General features: G+C 45.2%; 1 protein-coding gene across 1 annotated transcript in view; it reads left to right on the forward strand.

The window, feature by feature from the left end:
• Positions 1-13,062: 13,062 nt before the first annotated feature.
• Positions 13,063-22,976, forward strand: part of LOC126184252 (Down syndrome cell adhesion molecule-like protein Dscam2) — a 536,335-nt gene continuing 526,421 nt past the window's right edge. The window contains exon 1 of the mRNA XM_049926621.1: positions 13,063-13,304. Within this exon, the coding sequence (XP_049782578.1) occupies positions 13,063-13,304 (242 nt within the window). The remainder of the gene's footprint in view (positions 13,305-22,976) is intronic.

The following is a 22,976-nucleotide window of genomic DNA, read 5'->3' on the forward strand; positions in this document are numbered from 1 at the left end:
ATATGCATTGCGATAGAAATATTGTAGAAACAAACCTACTACTTCCACTTCTATCCGAAAACGGAACCGAATTGTAGGTTAGAGTCTCTGAGTGACATTTGCATGGGATTTGCTGCCATTTGCCTGGTATACATACATCGATTTCAGAGTTGTTAGGACATGCCCATATGAAATTCCTGGGCTGGTGGTCAGCATCCTGTGTACACCATCTGATTAATAGTATCTGGATATCTAGTAGCAGACGTTAAAATGGGAAATGTCTACCAGTCAAAAAAACACATTGTATCCGGCTCCATTCACGTAGAATGATTGGTTTTCCATAAACCTCTGTGTTAACTCTGTGTTCCCATCGTAGTCATCTCAGAAATTGTACAGCAAACCTCTCCATCATGCACAGCATCTCTCTTGTAGCATCTACCACAGATGGTTGTTGATGACCGTCCCCACAATATTCTCACTTCGACTAAACGATCCTACAAAAAAAGAAATAAAAACCGCTCAGATCTTCGTTATATGTTGTACTAATCCAGCTAGGCTATCGTTTCAGGTTGAAGAGCAAATACTCAAAGATAGAGATCGGTCGAACAGATGTTTTGTAAGCAACTTCTGGAGGATGATGAATTGCGCTCCCTTAAGATTCCTGATAATTAATCTGAGCCCGGCATAAAGCTCCTACTTTAGGTCGCTCCAGTTGATTATCCCAAGGAATTTTACAGTAGTACGATAGTGTAATCGTATAGTAGACAATTTCTGGGCCTATTAATGTGGAACACTTAAATTTATGTAGTTTCAGGTCAACTGCCAGTATTTGCACAAGCGACCAGTCCTCTACAGGTCTTCCGGAAATTCGCTACCAATTCTCACAGACAACAGGATCATCAGTGGACATGTTATATGTACATATAAACAAATAACCAACAAGCAGCTGTACATTGCATATTGGAGGGTACACTGTAGCAGTATTATCGATTTTCTTTCCTATTCCACTTCAGCACACTGATCGAAGAAAATGCCTCTGTACATCCCTTAAACCCTCTTATGGTCCCTACACCGAATATGCTGTGGTGGCGACATAATACAATCGCAGTCTTCACTGAATGCAATTCCTCTCATTACTATTTCACATGAAACACATCAACTTTTTCCATTGCATATTCTTGTGTTAATATGACATTTACACTACATATCTGTACAGTAAAACTATAATTACACGTAAGTTCCATGTATCTGCTTCGGTTTTTTATGACTGTAATTTATATTTTCGCGTATTATCTCAGCAAGCGTGTAGGGCTCACATTCATTGCGTGCATATATAGTGTGTTCATAAATTCCCGTTACAAACTTCTAGGACTTAGAGGAGAGTGCGTACATAATATTTTGAATACGAACCCACATCCGGATACATACGGTTTCCTTGCTGTCTACTAATCCTAATAGCCCACGTCGGTCTGGTTTGGTGGGAATGGCTATCGAGTTCAAACTAGTCTCAGTGCTGTACTGTTTTCACATCGCAGGGTCACAGGGAGCATCTCTTGCGACTTACAGTATAGTTTGTGGGATACAGTCATCCTCCTACAGTACAGGTCATGAAAATTTTGTCCAGTGGATTAATACCTGTATATTTAATAGGATCATCACATGTGCTTGATGCCGACACACAAGAGGTATTTGTTTTCGATGTATGGGAGGAGAGAGATGTGGTAAAAATCTTATTGACTTCTCTATCAGATGAAGTTAGTGGAGCTTTTATAGGTCGTAATTTTCCTATGGTGGATGGTACAGAACAATGATGATAGAATGTTGGGGAGTAGACGTGAATGGGCCCTGAGGGATGTGGATCTGTACTACTTGCTTGTAGTTTGGATAAGCACCGCAAAGCAGTGTCCAAAATCCACATCCTTCCCCCAGTTCCTGTAGTGTCTTTTATACTACCTCATGTTGCAGGAGCAGGCTTCATTTCCATTGAATGGTCAAAACATAGTTATGTCACAGTAACTCAGCTTCGACTGTTTCTACACAGGTTGCAGAAGGTGGTAGATACAGCTTTCTCTGACTTCTACTCAGTTCAGACTTATACTGGAACGATCACATGCTCAAAGCTGCAGGGACAGTAGTGGAGAGTCTGAGGGTTGGCTGCAAGATGCATAGGGGACACCTAAAACCATGTTGGAATTTTGCTATAGCAGATAGTTCCGAGAAAGGTGGCTCGTTTCGAGATATGAGAGTGCCAGATATATGATTCACTAGAGGCTGTAATCATTAAAGGACTTCTCCATAGGATCCAACGCACATATGTGGTTGGATGGAAAAACTTGATTCCAAATCATAGACATCATTTCTACCACCAGCGTAGCCCAAGAGTTCTGAAAAGGTAGTGTACATTTCTTACGACCTCAATCATCACACCATCTACTGCTGTTTGTGATCCTTCTCCATCAGACATCGCCTATAACTCAGTCGATATATCGCGGAACCTCTGACATGGCATCGAGACAGTATACTGGAGAAATATGTAGTAGCGGCGGCTTGAGTGAGCTGCAAATACAGGTTTCATACCATGCTCCTTAACCGAATCACTTTCAGAATTCGATAATTTTATTACAAGGGTGCACTGCTGGTCTGATAATAAGCACTCCGGCGATCACTGTCCATATTCAGTGTCACAGTATTTGTCTGGGAAAACCATGCCATTCGTAGGTAATGCCATATGTGAGTTTATAAGGCCGGTATAGCTTTTAACATGGATACTTGTGTGCACCTGTAGAACCAAGACTACTTGTGATGGTAATAAGGTTGTGCTATTTTTTTCATATAGTGGTTTGTAAGACGATTACACCTCTTTCTGTGACACAGTGGTAGCACTCACATGAAAAAATTATGTTCACCCATCGTTGATTTTCGGTCAGTATTATTTCATATCACGAGCAATCAGTCATTGACGAAGTGTTATACTTAGTAGTAGGGGGTGCGTGACAGGTTCGCCTTGAGCATCAGGCTTATAAAGTATGTGTTTGTGTTCCAACATGTGCATAGGAAATGACTATGTCCAGTCGTAAAGAAGGAATGGACTCATGTGGAGTACTGTGATAGCAAAGGGCAGAGTATGTCAAGTCATAGGAATGGTACCGATATTTCTATTTCCAGAGCCACAGCCGTCAGCAGGGTGTACTTCCGATACTTTGCTCGTTGCCGACTGTCGATCAACTGAGACCGCAATCGTAACATTTAGTTGTAAATACAGGGATAAAATATATATGAGACCGGTTTTTTTCCTAGGGCGCTGGTGACCTGTGGCGAGAATGATTCAGGTTTCTCATTAATGGTAGGAGCCGTCCGAATGGAGAGGCTTGTTGGAGTGTAGGAATGTAGCTGACTTAAATGTGTTGTCCTCTAGACGACCGAATAGCGAAATAATACTTACTACGTGTTGGATAGCTTTCGTGATCGCTTCGAAATTTGAGAAGATTCAATATGGACGTGTGTTTGCGCTGGACCGTTATTTCCTCATATGTAAATTGTTTGCTTGACTGGTTCTGCATATTTCGCACCTTCATTTAGTTGAGGGAACATCGATTGTGGTGTGTGCATCTCGCAGGTGAAAGATTGGTGGAAGACACGTTTGTTGGTTCTCTAGACATGAGAAACACCTTAGTTAATTTTGTAAATTATAGGGATGATTTGGAATCTGTTACATCACTGACATCAGTATTCGCGAGTCGAAATATCAGTTTGCTCTATTTTATTTTAGAGTTTTCAGATAAAGGTCTTCAGAGACGTAATATGTTTCTAGTCAGTCAATGGTTTGCGGCACGCTCCACCTGGCTAAAAGTTTCAGGTTCGTAGAGAAATAATTTCCAGTCTATATCTTCGGGATTATGTTGCGTGAGCGATCGGTAGGATACTACTATGTTCTTGATATCGAGAATTATTGAGAAAATGATATGATATTCTGGAAAACCATGCGAAATTACATACGTTCTTGTAATCCCAGAGTCTGGAGATGGGTGTAGAAAAGCAAGCATGCAAGCAGATCGAGGTCGGAAGCAGTAACGCTTTTGTGCCGAGGGGAGCCGACCCCGAATTTGTAGAAGAGTTCTGAGAGTAACTTCGGTCCGCTGAGGGCGCTCTGGCCACGCGTCAGGAAAGGATGACTGTCCGACTTCGCGGGAAATATCTAGGGAAACGAGGAGTATACCTACAGTGCATGTGCTTATGCTGTCTGTCTTCGCAGTATATGTACGAGTGTCTGGCGGCCGATAGCTATACGAATGATGTAAAAACAGCTGCTCAATATAGCAATGCAAGTGTTCAACTGGATCTGCTATAGTGTACAAACAGGATGGGCAATACGGCTGTAACAATACGTCCCCTCATCGACACCCCTAAGCGTATCCCCGCATTTTCCTTGTTCTTCTATCGATAGTGATGTTGATTACAGTACACCAACCCGTGTCGATGATGTCTTTCTAAGCATTACATCCGCAGGTATGGTATTCATCATCACATAGTGATGGACGCCTGTCCTTCATAACACTTGTTTGAGAGAATCTTGGCAGGATGCAGCACCTTCCAGAAACGCTGATTCGAAGACATTGTCAGGTAATTTCCTAGGAATGAGGAGAATCGAGACATATAGCCTACGTGAGTATAGGTATACTGTAACTTTTTCACTCGCTATACAGATATAAAGAGTAACTGCACTATTTGTGTAAAATGCGTATATGTTGCAGGGTAATGTTACTGTGGCTTATGTTGTGGCATGACCAGAGAAACTGAATGTGTGTCCTATCGTGAGGGATGTATAGATTCAGCGCATAGATAACAGCGAGGGGATGAGAGAGATTTCTGCGTGGAAAATTATGAACTCTATAGATACTGAGATTCGTTCGAGAACCACAGCCGTCAAGAGGAGACATTAGCTGTACATCGATCGGTGTCAGACTGCAGCAGCAATTGTAATATTTAATTGTAGTTACACTGGTAAATATATTCCTTGCTCACAATATTCTTGTGAGTCTTGTATTTATTTGATGATCTATTGGCAACTTTTGCGGCGTTTAACTGTTAGTGCAATGTAGCGATCTGTAAAAAATAAATTTGCCACTGCAAGTCTCGTCTGCAGCAAACAATGGCAGACGGTGCTCCCACACTGGCAGCAGCAGCATATTGTCGGTTAGTGACGAACGGGCTGTCGCGTTAGGATCGTTAGGAACAATGCACCCTGTGCTGTTCTGGGAAGCATTGGAACATCTCTCTCGGTGCTGGACCCGCACCACAGCTAAGTATCATCGCGTCAGCAACGGTGCCTACGTGAACACATATTTCGACAGGAATTTCTCAGGTGTAAAGTATGAAAGAGATGCCGCGACCTCATCCTTGTGGGACCCGAACTCACCCATACGCGTCGCTTGGCAGCTGACGACCGCGCTACCACTTGTCGCCACTTCGAGGGGACCGCCGGCGCATCCCGACTCCTGGCAACGTGTGCGGATTCGGCAGCGTCGGCGTCGGGCGTCGAGTGGCGGGATGTGTTTTTTATTAGCGATCTTTTGCTTAATTATAATCCATCGATTTCACTGAACAATAGGATGCAGCGAATTGAAAAAGAAACTACGCCATACATGTGAGGAATATCGATTTATGTTGATTAATCGGGTTTCTGCCGGTTATTCGCGTCTTTTCTGCACGATATTTCAACTACGTAACTCGCAGTCTTCTTCAGGTGCTGTCTGATACTGATTCCAGTATGGTTTTTATGCCTACGTTGTGCTAGGCGTTCCCTCTGCAGTCTGCGCCGCGTCTGGTGCTCTGTCCCTGGTGTGTGCCGACCAATAGCAACGGCTGTAGCATTTTACTCCAGCCGCGGCTGTTCCGAACGCTGAGCACGTACTTTGTGGTTATTATCCGTTGTCAATATAGCTGAATTAAAGTCTGAATAGCGTCCAAGCTGTGCTAGACGTTTTATCTTCCGACTGTCGTCATTTGAGTCCTTCTGTGAATTAGGACGTTCTGTTACCGTGCTGTGTCGTGTTAGGCATTCCGTCCGAAGTTCTTGCCCCCCATGAGCAGCTGCAGCGCCATTCTCTGGCCGATTGTGTTCAAATCGTAGCTCGAGACTCGGAAGAGTGTCCTCAGATACTTTGTTGTCTGAGATGCCAATTTACGTACGTCCTTAGTTACATGTACTGGGCTGTCATCTCTAATTCAAACCTTATACTTATGTCCCTTGGGGTCTGGATGGTGTCTACGTTGCGTCTTCAGAAGGTCGAGTGATGGGTTCCAGGCCGAGCTCAGCTGGAAACCGGTGTCCTGGTTAATGAGATTCTCCGCAACCTTATTCTCAATAGATTCTTAGATGACGCTGTTCCAGTATCTCAACTGACAACGCCTCATAAAGGAAAGCTTAAAGAATTATAATATTGATTTAGTTAATTTGCATAAATTTTTCATATCAACGTGCTGTTAGCTTTACAATACTTAATGGGAGGGTGCGCGTGAGTGTGTAACATGGAACAGAACAGCAGGTTAAGTGCTGAAGAATAAGTTAATTTGCATAATTTTTATGTAAAACGCAGTTCAATAGTTTAAGGGGGTGGCTGACAAAGAAGAATGCGCCAGAAATGGAGTTCAAGAGCATGTGAAATGCGAAAAGTGTACCAGTAAATGGTGGGAGGACATAACTAATTACTTAATTTGGTATCAAAGACGGTACAATAATTTAAGGATATGGGGGTGACAACGAAAACCACTTAACATAACAAAAAGTTAAATGCCAACAAAGGGTCGAACATTAGGTTAAGACACCCAGAGTACAGTGCTGAACATTGGGTTATGCAACATGTTTGCCTCATGTAATTACCTCTTACAACACCTTCATGTTTCCAAACAGCAGAGCATGGTGAGCAAGAGATTTCCAACCTCCACAAACTGAATTTTTATTGTTATGAGATCTTTCCTCTCCACCAAAGAGCCACCGATTTCCATGTATTCATACACTGCCTTGAATCCCCTAAAACAATATTCTATACACAGCAATCGATCTCCCTTCAAATGACCGATCACCTGAGTCTTTTTCCCACCAATTTCTGGAAGGGAGGATGGGAAGGGAGGGGGTTTACCTGAGAGGTAGAGGTTAATTAATTGATCAGTTTAATTAAGTGGTCAGTCAAATTGATAAATAGTGAGAGGGGCTATCCAATAACACTGACTTAAATGTGTACCTGTAGCAGTAAGAAGGGAGGGGGTTTGGAGGAGGGGGAGAGGTGGGGGAACAATAGGTTACAATAGGTTAAGTGCCTGTCAATCAAAAGAAAGGATCCTTTTAGCAGAACAATAGGTTAAGGACCTATCAATCAAAGGAGAACAATAGGTTTGCCCCTGAGTGCATACCTGCGCCTGATGTAGGCAACTCACACCGACAAAATGTGCCACAACAAACTTTTCCCTGCTACTGTAGGGCCCCTACTCATAATTTCAAATGTTTGAGTTACAGTTGGTGAGTCTGGATATTATTTATAACTGTCTTTTAGATCAAAATCATAGTTGCAGAAATGGAATAAAAAATAAGAAAAATTAAGTCTCTGGGCTATGCTTCAGATATTTCACATGCCAGTGAAAGCGGTAGCAACAGCTTCGCCACGTCTTCGAAAGGAGAGATTGCCAAGTGTTAACCAGGTCAGTATATCAGCTGATACAACGTCTTCTTCCTGTCAGTAGTCTAATAGAGATTTAACAGTGTTATAGAATACGCTCGGCAACTATGTGATGGTCGATTTACTTCCTGATGTGATTCAGGATTGTCCTGCTAAATTTGCCTGACATTTCGTTGCCAATTCCGATAAATAATCTGACTGATCTTCACTTCAGGTGTAACATTAGGGCCGGCCGGTGTGGCCGAACGGTTCTAGGCGCTTCAGTCTGGAACCGCGAGACCGCTACGGTCGCAGGTTCGAATCCTGCCTCGGGCGTGGATGTTTGTGATGTCCTTAGGTTAGTTAGGTTTAAGTATTTCTAAGTTCTAGGGGACTAATGACCTCAGATGTTAAGTCCCATAGTGCTCAGAGCCATTTGAACCATTTTGTAACATTAGGGTGTCAGATTTATTATTTGATTTCATAAAGGTCATTTCACACAGAACCATATTGAATACTGCCAATAATCTCTATTAATGAAGAGTACCACACTGAGAACGAACTCCTAGCAGCAATGGCTCGCCAGCTAAGCCGTAACGTGACTGATCTGTGCAGCAAATGCTGCCACTGATATAGGTTCTGATCACGCCAGAGGTCCAAACCTTTTGTCGGTTACTTTCCTCTTCTTTTATCAAGCTATAAGCTTCCATATCGAAAACCATTAAGGAAATCTAACATCACCATCTTAAGTCTCACATCAGCTTGAATTTAGTACCCCATAGATCTAAAGGCGCAAAAAAAAAAAGAAACTGGAACCTTGCACCCTTTATCGACACACATCTTAATTATTTTATTACACAATTCAGTTGATTATGTGTGTCACTGAATAATTTGATAACTGGGTTCATTGTGGGTCTATTATCACTGCAAGATTTATACATTTCTGTGGTAAGCCCGATATGCTTCTTGGGTAGGACACTGAACATCACTTAGGCACAGACCATATCGGAATCAGAGGTGCGTCATATGATGCTAAATCGTGATGTTTTGGGCAGTTTAGAGTTGCAGATCGTATTCCTTTTATTATATTAGACTTTGGTCGTAAGGGTACATGGTAAGTTGTAATTCATTTTTATTAGAACAGAGCATATACTCATGGCACTTGTCGTTGGCTTATGAAACATAACAGAAAAATATAAGTGAGAAATTAAACATCAACAAAGTATCCCCCCCCCCCCATTAACGAAAATAGTCTGACGATGGTCAGGCAGTTTTTGGATTCCACGCCCGTAGAGAATTATTGTTAGGAGATAAGGATGTGTTAATCCAAGTTTAATGAGAATTTCCGTCCACAAAGAAATGTTCTTTCTGGTTGTTAGATAAGGAGCGAGGAAGGTAACCGTAATGCAGTTCATAACATGTAACTTCTTCTTTGTGCCACTAGATGCATACTGTTACATTCTGAGGACTCACACACGCCTATGATTCTGTTTTATGTTATGGTCAACCATTATCTTCTGTTTATGAGGTTAATACACAGTGGTTTCCAGTTATTTTATTTTATTTTTTATTTCATCTGTCTGTCCGTCTGTTACGACTTCTTTTTCTCAGGAATGAATAGAAATGTCAAGTTGAAATATATGTAAAATACTAACGTCTACAGTCTTTCGTGATGTAAAATATTTAAGATTCTAAGTCAACTTAATCAAAAGACACCGTCATATATTTAATATTTCACATACATTGATACACGCAGACTGTCATGAAATCCTATAGATGAAGGTTAAAATACACGCCGGTCCTGATAGTCTTGCGGTGAAATGCGTGCCTGCACCCCGACTGGTTTCGGGCGGATCACGTTTCTTCGGTCTTCCTCCTAACGTTCTACTGACCTCTCAATATTGTGAGGAGTCGCCAGTAACAAAAGTGGCTCGAATTCCACGTTAAACTATAGGACCCCTCTCCCCTGTTGGATATCTGGGGTCGGCTAGAGACACGAAAGTCGCTGAAGTGGCTTCCAATAGAAAGACTTGCACCAGGGCATTGAGCGACACGAAATTATTATTATTATCATCACAAATTAAGTTTAGCCGGAATCCTCAGACACCGAGTCCTACTTGAACCTGTCCGGTTTTTTTAGGTAAGCTTTACCCTGGTAGATTAAATACAGCAATACTTTTCACATAATACTTTGCATGAGAAAATGTTAGGATTTTACCTGAGATGAAATGCAGTTCAAAACGTAAAGACGAGTGTGCTCGATATCTAGCGTTTGTGTTTACACAGCGTCATATTTATTAGCAGACCATAACTATATACATCAGCACAATATCGCAAGTGGAAAGCAACACTTCCTGCAGAAATTTCCGAATCATACCTTGTTGCCAATTCGTACAGCTGGCCATTACGTTATTTTATTTCAGTGATTACTAAATCAAGTCAAAAGCACACAGTCTGCTAATGTATATCGATGTGAACGAACAAGGAAATAAAAATTTTGAACAGAGTATAATCAAATTCTCTTTCTGTGTGAGTATACGAAATGAATTAATCCTCTGTGTAGGTTGGTGGTCTATTGGATCAAGTCGGGCTTGAGTAACCGTGAGGCGAGAACGTATTGTTTTCGTTCTAGCTACGGCAAACAGCGTAGAGGAAGCGGCGAGTGTTGTGATAGCAGCGAAGCGTTCAGAGTACACAGGCGACGTTCATATGGCTACCTCTTTACGAAAATCGACAGTGAAGTTCACATTCGAGGACCGACTTGCCCGACCAAAAGTGCTTGAAGTTGAACTTTTTTGAGAGAAGTGGTGAAACTCGATCTTCAGGAACTGATTGGCATTCATCTTTCGATAGTGGCAAGCGTCGTATGTGTACAACTTATCAATGTCAATAGCTGTGACCGACTCCTTCGGACATCAGGCGGGTCTTATAAGTTCCTTCACTCCGATGGAAATGTAGGAAATGTCCTTGTGGAGCCAGCGGGCATTGGAATAAGAACGGTGCGTGTTTTTGAATTACGACTTAAGGTAACAGCGCAACAAGTAACGTCGGACTTGCTGTAATACGGGACGGTCCTCGCAAATACAGAGGAAAAGTGGTTGAGCTTTGTGGCGTATCCTGTTCTCAATGGTGTACGTTAAGTCAGAATCGATCTTCGGAAATACACTCCTGGAAATGGAAAAAAGAACACATTGACACCGGTGTGTCAGACCCACCATACTTGCTCCGGACACTGCGGGAGGGCTGTACAAGCAATGATCACACGCACGGCACAGCGGACACACCAGGAACCGCGGTGTTGGCCGTCGAATGGCGATAGCTGCGCAGCATTTGTGCACCGCCGCCGTCAGTGTCAGCCAGTTTGCCGTGGCATACGGAGCTCCATCGCAGTATTTAACACTGGTAGCATGCCGCGACAGCGTGGACGTGAACCGTATGTGCAGTTGACGGACTTTGAGCGAGGGCGCATAGTGGGCATGCGGGAGGCCGGGTGGACGTACCGCCGAATTGCTCAACACGTGGGGCGTGAGGTCTCCACAGTACATCGATGTTGTCGCCAGTGGTCGGCGGAAGGTGCACGTGCCCGTCGACCTGGGACCGGACCGCAGCGACGCACGGATGCACGCCAAGACCGTAGGATCCTACGCAGTGCCGTAGGGGACCGCACCGCCACTTCCCAGCAAATTAGGGACACTGTTGCTCCTGGGGTATCGGCGAGGACCATTCGCAACCGTCTCCATGAAGCTGGCCTACGGTCCCGCACACCGTTAGGCCGTCTTCCGCTCACGCCCCGACATCGTGCAGCCCGCCTCCAGTGGTGTCGCGACAGGCGTGAATGGAGGGACGAATGGAGACGTGTCGTCTTCAGCGATGAGAGTCGCTTCTGCCTTGGTGCCAATGATGGTCGTATGCGTGTTTGGCGCCGTGCAGGTGAGCGCCACAATCAGGACTGCATACGACCGAGGCACACAGGGCCAACACCCGGCGTCATGGTGTGGGGAGCGATCTCCTACACTGGCCGTACACCACTGGTGATCGTCGAGGGGACACTGAATAGTGCACGGTACATCCAAACCGTCATCGAACCCATCGTTCTACCATTCCTAGACCGGCAAGGGAACTTGCTGTTCCAACAGGACAATGCACGTCCGCATGTATCCCGTGCCACCCAACGTGCTCTAGAAGGTGTAAGTCAACTACCCTGGCCAGCAAGATCTCCGGATCTGTCCCCCATTGAGCATGTTTGGGACTGGATGAAGCGTCGTCTCACGCGGTCTGCACGTCCAGCACGAACGCTGGTCCAACTGAGGCGCCAGGTGGAAATGGCATGGCAAGCCGTTCCACAGGACTACATCCAGCATCTCTACGATCGTCTCCATGGGAGAATAGCAGCCTGCATTGCTGCGAAAGGTGGATATACACTGTACTAGTGCCGACATTGTGCATGCTCTGTTGCCTGTGTCTATGTGCCTGTGGTTCTGTCAGTGTGATCATGTGATGTATCTGACCCCAGGAATGTGTCAATAAAGTTTCCCCTTCCTGGGACAATGAATTCACGGTGTTCTTATTTCAATTTCCAGGAGTGTACGTTCCCTCTTATGTATACATTTGTGGCTGCAGTACGGTCATTATGTATGAGGGGCAACTTCGCACATGCTCCGGTTGGCCGAGCGTTTCTAGGCGCTACAGTCTGGAACCGCGTGACCGCTACGGTCGCAGGTTCGGATCCTGCCTCGGGCATGGATGTGTGTGATGTCCGTAGGTTAGTTAGGTTTAAGTAGTTCTAAATGTAGGGTACTAATGACTTCATATGTTAAGTCCCATAGTGCATAGAGCCATTTGAAGCTCCAGCTGTTACAAAGAAGATCACGTGCGATCAGAGTGCCTGCAACGACGAATTGCGCGATTACCGGTGGGAGAGAACCTTGAATCGCAACGACCCCAAGCATGCCCCCTCACACACGTCTAGGCTGCACGAGGAACTACGACACCACTCCCCGTGGCACAAGTACCTCCCGATGAACCACAGGAGACAGCAGCCGTGCAGGATGGGCCCGTAGTGAATGAACCAGTGAGACGGGTGGAAAACGCCGCAGGTGACGCTGTTTCAGCGCCCTTTGATCCTATACGAACGGAAGAGATGGGTGTGGTCACTGACGTGGTGCACGAGATGGGAGGGGATTCTGGAACTCCGAGTATGGGGCTGTCTCAAACATCAGACACGGAAGGAGCACACACGTATCGGCACCAACAAAAGAAGCGCAAGGAACAACAGCGTCTCACCACCTGATGCCGGCGAGGCAGCTCGCACATATCGAGAACAGATTAAACATATAGCACAAACGCAATGGGCCATGCAAAAGAACAGGAACCCATACAACAAGTGATAACCCGACGTTACTATGGTGGCGAAGACAGTAGCGTGACACCCATGGCAGTGGATACGGTGCAACAACCCGAACCATGCGGTGGTCCAGATCTACATTTTCCGACACTGAACCGAGCCGTCCCTGAGCACAATCCCGTGAAACGGGCGGATGATGTTGAGCGTGACAACCAGGATGCAGGAACGACGGACATACCGACAGCATCACAGGACGCGGCCGACAACCAAAGTACCATGGACAGTTCATTACGAGGAGGTGCAAGTGAGACAGCTGACGTCTCGGAACGGCGAGTTGCAGAATATGTAGCAGAGTTGTGCAGAATGAACCGTCAACAGACATATCGAACGGTGAAGATAAACATAAACAAAATCAGTAGTTCACGTAAAAGTGACATGTTACGGGCTGCAGAGGTCGATATCTCCTTGTTATAGGAGGTAAGAGAGTCGGATCTCCACTCCGTACGTGCTTATAGCGCTCTTATATGATCCTGATACCGCACACGAACTGGGCACTGCAATCTACACCTACTTCTACGTCCATACTCCGCAAGCCACCTGACGGTGGGTACCGAAGTTACGAATATCAAGTTTCCACTTTCGGCGAGAGAAACAGCGCTTACGCTCGTCGACGTACGGATTATCAATCGGATGTCGGTGAACGTAAACGCTGTTCCATCTGGCTCCAGAAACAGACGCGCTCGCTTCGAATTCTATCGGACTGAGATGATGTCCCTGTTAGCGGGCAGGTACCATTATGTCGTTCTCGGAGGTGACTTTAGCTTCGTGTTGTCACCATGCGATCAGACACTCAATTGCAACACGTGCCCAGGCTCTCCACTATCGTACGTAACACGATCTTGCTGGATTATTGGACATGCCTACATGGGGACGCGCCGGGGTTCACGTTCTTTAAGGCTACGTCAGTGAGCCACCTGCACCGGATGTATACGTCGCGCGAGCCTCGTACCAATCTTCAGTGGTAGGAACTTTGGCCGACGATCTTTTCAGACCACTTGGCACATATATGCACCATTACCCTGGCGCGCCAAGTAACCTGTCGCAGCTGAGGTCTGAGTAAACTGAATGCAGCCGTTCTGAAGGATCGAGATTGCCTTGCAGTAGTCGCCGAAACCTGGACAAAATGTTTACGATGCAAACATCTACATCAGTTGGTGCTCCTGTGGTGGATACAGTGCGCCAAACTGGCTTTGAGGCGGACACTGATGAGCTACTCCCGAGATAGAATGCGATGGTTCAACAACATAGTGGAATTTTATTTCAATGTCCTTCGTGATCTGTACAACAATCCACAACAGCAACCGGTTCGTCTTATAGAAATCAACCACATCAAAGCTAAACTGTCGCAACTCATGTCCCAAAACATGAATGATACAGTCATTAGAGCACGGCGAGGATATGAGTTTGCGCATGAACCAACCTCCATGCACCACATAGTAGGACAAAAAGGGTAGTCCGAAAGAAAACGTGTAACGACACTTCGGACAGAGGACGACCAGCCGTTGAAAACTCAGGCAGAAATAAAAAGGGGGTTTGCGGATTACTACGCCCGTTTGTACTCGTAGAATACTCCGGATGGAGCGGCACTCGATGAAATGCTCACGGCACTGCCGCACCGACTGGACCGCGGTACTGCCGATGAGATGCAGTCGGATGTGACGGAGGAAGACGTGACGACGTCTTTGGCAAAGGGTCGCATGAATAAATCCGCTGGACCCGATTTACTACCCATATAGTTCTACAGGGAATTTTAAGATATACTAACGCTGACGTTGCAACAGTTGTTCCAGGAGTTACTCACCCCTAATGTGACTGTACCTCGCGATTTTACGCAAGATCTGATCATCCCCATTCCGAAGACATCGTCAGGATACTCTGTACATCAATTCCGGCCAATAACACTTCTTAACAGCGATTATAAACTCTTTGCAAGATTTTTGGCACTTCGTTTAAAACTAGCCCTTACACTGTTGACGGGAAAAGATCAGACAGGAGTTGGTGACAACCGCGCTATTTAAATGGCATGACAGTAATACGGCTTCTTCACGGATCACAGCCAATGGTCTTAGTGAACGGACTCTTAGCAGGACCAATACAGATACAACGCTCCGTCAGAGATGGGTCCCCTCCCCATGGGCCTGTTTGCACTCGCGATCGAGCCGCTGTTGTTTCTACTCCCCAAAACGCTATAGGAAGTCAATGTACGAGGAGATAAATTTGTGTATCGGGCTTACGCGGATGATGTAGTCCTTTTCATACGTTCTAACGAAGAGATTGACATGGCTTGGTTGAGAGATATGGAAAAGCGGCTGGTGCACAAATGAACAGGTGAAAATCGGGAATTATGAACATTAGTGGCGGGTTACCTGCGTAACCGGAAGGACGCATTAAAGTAGTTACTCAGATGAAATTTTTGGGGGTGGTGTACTCTAAGACAATGCGCCGCACGATGGCTCTCAACTACAAACGCCTCTTGAGCGATATCAGGGCCTTTATCCGCCTACGCTCCTTACGGTCCCTCGATATGCTGGAAAAGGTCGAATTAGTTAACGTCTGCTTGGTGTCAATATTATACGAGGGTTGGAACTTAAATAGTGGCAACTATTTATTCACAACCGATACAAAAGAGTTACATGTTTGCACCTGTTACTGTCCTTCAAAGTAGTCACCAGCATTGTGTAGAACCCGTTGGCAGCGATGTGGACGGCGTAGTATACCGTTAGCAGAGCCTGTGCTGTTGATAATGCAAATGGAGCGGTCTACTGCCTGTCGAATCTTTGGAATAGTTCTGAAGCGAATGCCACGAAGTGGTTCCTTCATGTTCGGAATCAAATTAAAGTCACAAGGACTTAACTCCGGGGAGTATGGTGGATGGTACAGTACTTCCCAGTCCCATCGACCGAACAGAGCAGCTTCAGCTTGCGCTGTATGCGCCCACGCATTGTCGTGCAAAATGATGTGTGGCGTGCGCAGAAAGTGTCGCCGCTTGCCGGCCGGTGTGGGCGTGCGGTTCTAGGCGCTTCAGTTTGGAACCGCGTGACCGCTACGGTCTCAGGTTCGAATCCTGCTTCGGGCATGGATATGTGTGATGTCCTTAGGTTAGTTAGATTTAAGTAGTTCTAAGTTCTAGGGGACTGATGACCTCAGACGTTAAGTCCCATAGTGCTCAGAACCATTTGAACCATTTTTTGTCGCCGCTTCTTTCGCAAAGCTGGTCGCAGGTGATGCTCCAAAAACGAACAGTAATACTGCGCAATGACGGTCTGCCATGGAGGAAAGTAATGCGTTAGGAAAACACCATCACAGTCGTACACGAGAATCACCATAACCTTCACCGTAAGGGAGCTCTGACGCACTTTCGACTTTCGCGGCGACCCATAAGAAAGAAGCGGCGACACTTTATCCGCAACCCACCTATCATTTTGTACGACAATGCACGGGTGCATGCACAGGAAGCTGTGGCTTCTCTGTTCGGTCGATGGGACTGGAAAGTACTGTACCATCCACCATACTCCCCGGACTCAAGTCCTTGTGACTTTGATTTGATTCCGAAGATGAAGGAACCACTTCGTGGCATTCGCTTCAGAACCGTTCCAGAGAATCGACAGGCAGCAGACCGCTCCATTCGCACCATCAACAGAACAGGCTCTGATAATGGTATACTACGCCTTCCACGCTGGCAACGGGTTCCACAACGCTGCTGGCTACTTTGAAGGACAGTAACAGGTGCAAACATGTAACTCTTTTGTATCGGTTGTGAATAGATAGTTGCCACTATTTAAGTTCCAACCCTCGTATATTTGGCAAGAATAATTCCCATGCCGCGAGAGGACAGGCAGCCTTCGACCATTACGCTAACCAAGGATATCTCTTCAAAGTAAGTTACACAACGCTCACTCTCCCGATGACTCGTAGCGGCCTCGGACTGACAAGTGTGTACTTCAAGGCTTTGGCGTTATTCTTCCGACTGAGGCTGTGACCATAGCCGTCTGATCTCACTCCTTCGTACGGAAATTGTGCCACCAAATCTGGGCCCGCCGATAGTTATTTACCACATCCTTACAGCATTGTCCCACTGCCGTATTTTTCTGCTAGACTACGGTTACCTGAGCAGTAAGCTGGGCATTGACGATCTACCAGCAGTCCGCAGAGTGTATAGCACCCTCATTTTGCAACAGCGACGGAATGCGGCCGAAAGCAAGTATCCTACTGTTGACTGGAATACGGTCTGGTGCAATAATACTCCACCCCCACCCCGAACTTATCGACGGCGGCGCGAACTATATGGTACTATTATGTGAATGGTAAATACACGACGCGGCAACGCCGTTGTGCAAGATGCAGACATCCACCAACTAGTTTGTGGGGCGGCAAAGGGAGTGTGAGAACTGCTCTGCCCCTATTCACCTTCATCCAACGCACAGTGCCTCATGCGATTTTATTGTTGTCCTTACTTTACCCTGACGACATCCCATACCCGAGTACGAAGAGAAAAGCAGTACACTGGCCAATGAGAGGAGCATTTTCTTTTGTTGATTTTATTTTGTAAGGGTTCTTTTACGTGAAGTGAAAGAATGTTAAGATTGTGTAAATGTAACTATTGTAAAAAAAATAAAATTAAAAAGTGGTCACTGAATCGGACTGCTTAGTGGCCGAAAAAAAAAGGATATAGAAGTGGTCAGAACATAAAAATAAAACAAAAAGCTTGCAATGATTTTATCTACGTATGCTTAACGTCTGCGTTCTATTCTCACACCAGGCAATCAATTTAACAAGTACAAAAACTCTCCCTTCACCTCTGGTATCGCCTCTTGAATAGTCCAGTGTTGCACCGGGGTTCCCAATCCACATTAAACACGACGTCCCTTCGCTACCGATTGGAGGTGAGTCGGTGAAGGCTGGGCCACGACAGAGGCGGAAGCGCCGCTAGTTTGAAACCCTGTCATCAGTAAACTTCATTACACGAGTTTTTTTGTATTACTGGGCCAGTCGTCAGGTTAAGTCACAGACCTTTTATATTTTATTGTATGAGCCGGAGATGTGGAAAATATTGGAGATGGACTGGGATTGAAACTCAGATATCCCTTTCGCTACGTTTGACTCCTCTGACATCGTACATTTCCGCTGTTTCATCGTTTCCCTCTGATTCCAAACACCTCAAGGTCTCCACGAAAGGAGTGTGTCTTAGTTCGAAACGTTGTCTGGCACAAAAGTGTCCATCTTGTCATTTGAAGCTCTAGCGCACGCACACCAGACTACAGGTGACAAATGATTATGAATTTTAACGCCTCTCCGTCCTTTGTCAACAATTAAGGAGGATACCAGTTTCGACTCCCACTCTGACACAGAACTTTTAATCATGTTATTTCCAGGTCAGGCATGTGTACTGCTCGCTACAAGTGAAATAAAACTATTTTTTTACGTGTGTTCCTAACTAGAAGTCAACGACGATAGATCCAGATTTCGAATTTCTGTAGGGCAAAACGTTTTCGTCTCATAATTTCCGTTTCAGTCCTCTCTCTACTGGTGAAAAATTTTGATTTCTAACATTTGATTGTGCTTAGTTAACAGGCCGATTAGGTACAGGGTTCGAATCCCCGTCCAGCACAAAATTATGCGCCGTTCCATTTCAGGTTTAAACGTGTGCAGACTTTGTTACTTGTGATTATAATGATATTTAAGATCTATCGTGTCTAGTTTCGTCGCCGGCCGAAGTGGCCGTGCGGTTAAAGGCGCTGCAGTCTGGAACCGCAAGGCCGCTACGGTCGCAGGTTCGAATCCTGCCTCGGGCATGGATGTTTGTGATGTCCTTAGGTTAGTTAGGTTTAACTAGTTCTAGGTTCTAGGGGACTAATGACCTCAGCAGTTGAGTCCCATAGTGCTCAGAGCCATTTGAACCATTTGTCTAGTTTCGTCCTATAATTTCAAGGCCAAAGCTGCTTTTAGAAATATCATTTATTGTAATAAATTTGAGTTTACCAGCGTAATGGTTGTGTCATCTCTAACAACCTGTGTTCTGGTATTATCGTGGTACTAATCTGCATCTTGATTGATAGTCATAGCGACCAGTTCTCTCTTGAGGTCTCTTGCCTTAACCATATTTGTGTAGTCAAACAACAATCCTGAAAAGAGTAGAGGACATCTAAGACAGTTATGTTACCTTTGTTGCACATAAATCACAGGCAACGCAATTAAAGTTGTTTGTATACATTTAAGCCTGATAGTACACCTGACATATGGACGGACGCGTACTCTAAAACGCACTATACGACTCTTACTATGCATTCAATTTCGCGAGAGCTGGAATGAAAAAATGTGGTCCTCTTTGTTTCAGAGTTCCCACATTATATGGAGAAAAGTGCTACTCGTCTTCTATACAGTTTTTGTTGTTGTTGTTGTTGTTGTTGTGGTGGTGGTGGTGGTGGTGGTGTTTGGTCGTTGCGGACGTCACATGACATCCGGTCAAGTTCGGTTGTAGATCCTTCCACTCAGTTTTTTATTACAGAGGCCAACGAGCTCTCTGACCGAACACGCTGAACTACTGTGTCGGCGATACAGTAGGCCCTTCCTCATCACTGTTCTCAGCCACACCCTTGAGGATAAATGGTTGCAGAAATAATTCCCTAATATTTATGCATCTTTGGAATCAAAGACAAACGCCATAACTTATTTAAAAAGAGGTGGCCATGTGAGAGACTCACGGTCACAGTTAACCGTGAAGCAGTACATTGAGAGTACGCTGTTATGTGTCATACTAAAATCCGTGTCTTTGCAGCATGAAAAAATTGCTGATGTTGTACTTTAATTCGGGAAAATACACTTGTCTGGGAACTGGAATTACCAGGTGCCTGACAAATTAATTCAGATTTCATGAGTATTTCAAGAGGTTACGAAGGCTGTGCAAGCCGACAGTGGTCCGACGCTGCAGTTGCTTGTGCCTTTGGTGTTCCAGGTACGGGAACACTGTGCTAAGAATGCGGCGTACAGTCAGGTAAGCACTCCCATGTTAAAAGAGCTAATGAAGAGTTTTGCACAACGGGTTGGTCTAGTATGCGATATTTAAGTATTTTACACTTTCCTCTTAACTTACAATCTCTTATTCTGGAATTAACTGGCTCATATCTTCCTTGGAATTCGGTGAGCAGGATCCGCCCCCTTTGTATGTCGCATATCTTTGAAAGAAGGAACCAGATTAACGAACAAATTAGCAGTGAGAGTGCGTGGGATAACCAAGAGGGAGCTCCTGCTGTCATACGAAATAGCGCTGCAGACCATAATTCCAGGTGTAGGTCAAGTGAGTCCAACAAACAGACAGGTTGGTCGCTGGCCCTCAACTGGCCTCCTACTAACCACTGGCTATCACTGGTACCGAGGCGGAACCATCTTCATGAGAAAACAGAACTGACCTCCACCCTGCCCTCCTATGAGCTCACGCTTGACACCACTGAACTCGTTAATGTTTGGGATCAGCGGAATGCACGCTACAGGGCGTCTGGCCCGCAGCTGTCCTTGAAGTAACTGATTTGTAACAGTTCCTTGGGTTACCGTAGTGTCAACCCCTGCTCCTACTGCTGCTGCATATGCAGTACGATGCGTTAGAGTCATGCGCCGAACACGATGGTCTTCCCTCTCGGTAGAGCCACGTGACCGTCCGGAGTCCGGTCTTCTTGAGACCGTACATTCTCGTGAGCACCACTACCAGCAATCACGTACAGTGGCTTCAGTCGTGCCATGTCTTTCAGAAATTTCGCAGAAGGAACATCCAGCTTCTCGTAGCCCTATTACACTCCCTCGTTCAAACCCAGTGAGGTGTTGGTAACGGTGACTTCGTCCCCTTAAAGGCAATCTTGACCAACATCAGCTCACAACGTCCAATCTCAAAGATAATTAAAGCTCATGACCTTTACAACTTTTATTTAAATCAAACCTGATTTGCATTCTCATAGTGGCGCTACTAGCGCCACTCTTAAGGGACTGGGGCGAAATTTGAATAGACATCATCTTTCTGATGCAGAAACACGTCTACCATCTTTCGTTTATGTCGCACAACTCCTTCTTGGTGTTGCAATTTTTTCCCCATCGGTTAATTTTTTCCGTTTCTAGTAGTTTCAACGTCTTCCCACCAGCAATAAATGGGGATATGATCAAATAGAATACACGCGCTGGGTGCAAAAAGTGAAGTAAAACAGATATTTTTTAGGAAAATTAATCAGCAGATTATTTAGGTTTATTAATCTATCAGCAACACAAGGGGGTTGGGGGGGGGGGGGAGGGGAGGAGAGAATTGCAGTATCATGGCACCATTCGACAGAGTCCGTTTTGCATGAAGTCATATGAATTAGATGTGAAGTCAGCACAAACCATCAGTCATCCCTCGTTGATGGTGTCAGTGCAGGTTGAGAGCCGTCAGATTCATTTTCCGTTTTTTCTGGATGTACGGCAAAACCGTCGCTGGTTTTTAAGTTATTAATTATTCTGCAGTGGTTGACCTCTGGCCTTATCTTTCTGGCAGAGGGCACTTTGAATAATGCAGTTTTTTTTTTTTTTTTTTTTTTGCTCTGTCTCCAGGCAATTATTGTCAGTGGTTATTACCTTGCAGAGGCGGCGTTAGCGTAATTTTGGGAGGCTGAGGTCAGACAACGAAGTGCAGTCGGATGCATAACGATTTTAGCATCACACTGTGAGGAATATCCATTCAACATGGAGAGGAAATGAATACGTCTGAAAGTGAAGATAGACATCAGAATGATTACCGGCGTCTATCTCAAGGTACGAATACTATGTCGTCAATAGGCTATTCATGCTACCAGAAGGTAAACCTACGGTTATTCCCCTCCTGTACGTTTCCTCTCTCTCTCTCTCTCTCTCTCTCTCTCTCTCTCTCTCTCTCTTTGCTTTGTAAATTCACTTACAGGCTGATCTCCTTCCTTACTCTCTGATTACTGACCTTTTGATCGATCCACGTTACTGACTGCTGACTGTCTGATCCTGTTCCTGACTGTCTGAACTTCGTTCTTCTCCTGCTTCCCAGTTTTGCTACTAGTCTTCGTCACTCTGTCCTCCAGGGCACTGAATTTTCCACGCCATGATTTTTGTCATTTTTGGGCTCAAATTACAATCCTAACAAATGAATAATCGATGTTGCATAACCATTCCCTCTAGCCTTTTATCAAGTTAACAATTTCCGATCTTGCAGTGGGCGAAATGTAGTAAGATAAATCTCATCCAATTCTCAGGTACTCCATGTTGCTGTACTTTACACTTGTAGCTCCCTAGTGTACTGCTTCAAGTGTTTGCCTGCATTCCTGACTTCTCAAGAAAGAAACGACCCAGCACCTAACATGCTACTTTGTAACGGGAATGCCTGTGCTTTTACCAATAAAACACCTCAGTTAAGCGGCCGGCCGCGGTGGCCGAGCGGTTCTAGGCGCTTCAGTCTGGAACCGCGCGACTGCTACGGCCGCAGGTTCGAATCCTGCCTCGGGCATGGATGTGTGTGATGTCCTTAGGTTAGTTAGGTTTAAGTAGTAGGGGACTGGTGACCTCCGATGTTAAGTCCCATAGTGCTCAGAGCCATTTTGAACCTCAGTTAAGACATCCCTTTGTAGCTTTTGCTGATGTTTGACATATCGGTTAAATTTAAGTGTCTCCTCCTGTCCTAAGGGCCTGATGGAGAAGTTTTACACTATTCTCACTAAATCACATTACAGTTAAATCCTTAGGGGATCTCCTGAAACACATAACGTCAAGAGTGTCTACAGCAACAGTGTTGCAGTATACTACTTATGAGTATAAGAATATACCAAGTGGTACACTGCATGACTGCTGCTCTAGATACACTTGACGCCTTGTCTTTAATTTTCAAGTCTGGTCCAACTTTACGTTTTATGACTGTGAGATTTAATGAGTGGTTGGGCTCTAATCTGGAAACGTTTATTTTA

The sequence above is a fragment of the Schistocerca cancellata genome, chromosome 4 (genome assembly GCF_023864275.1).
Source record: "Schistocerca cancellata isolate TAMUIC-IGC-003103 chromosome 4, iqSchCanc2.1, whole genome shotgun sequence".
NCBI classification, from domain to species: Eukaryota; Metazoa; Arthropoda; class Insecta; order Orthoptera; family Acrididae; genus Schistocerca; species Schistocerca cancellata.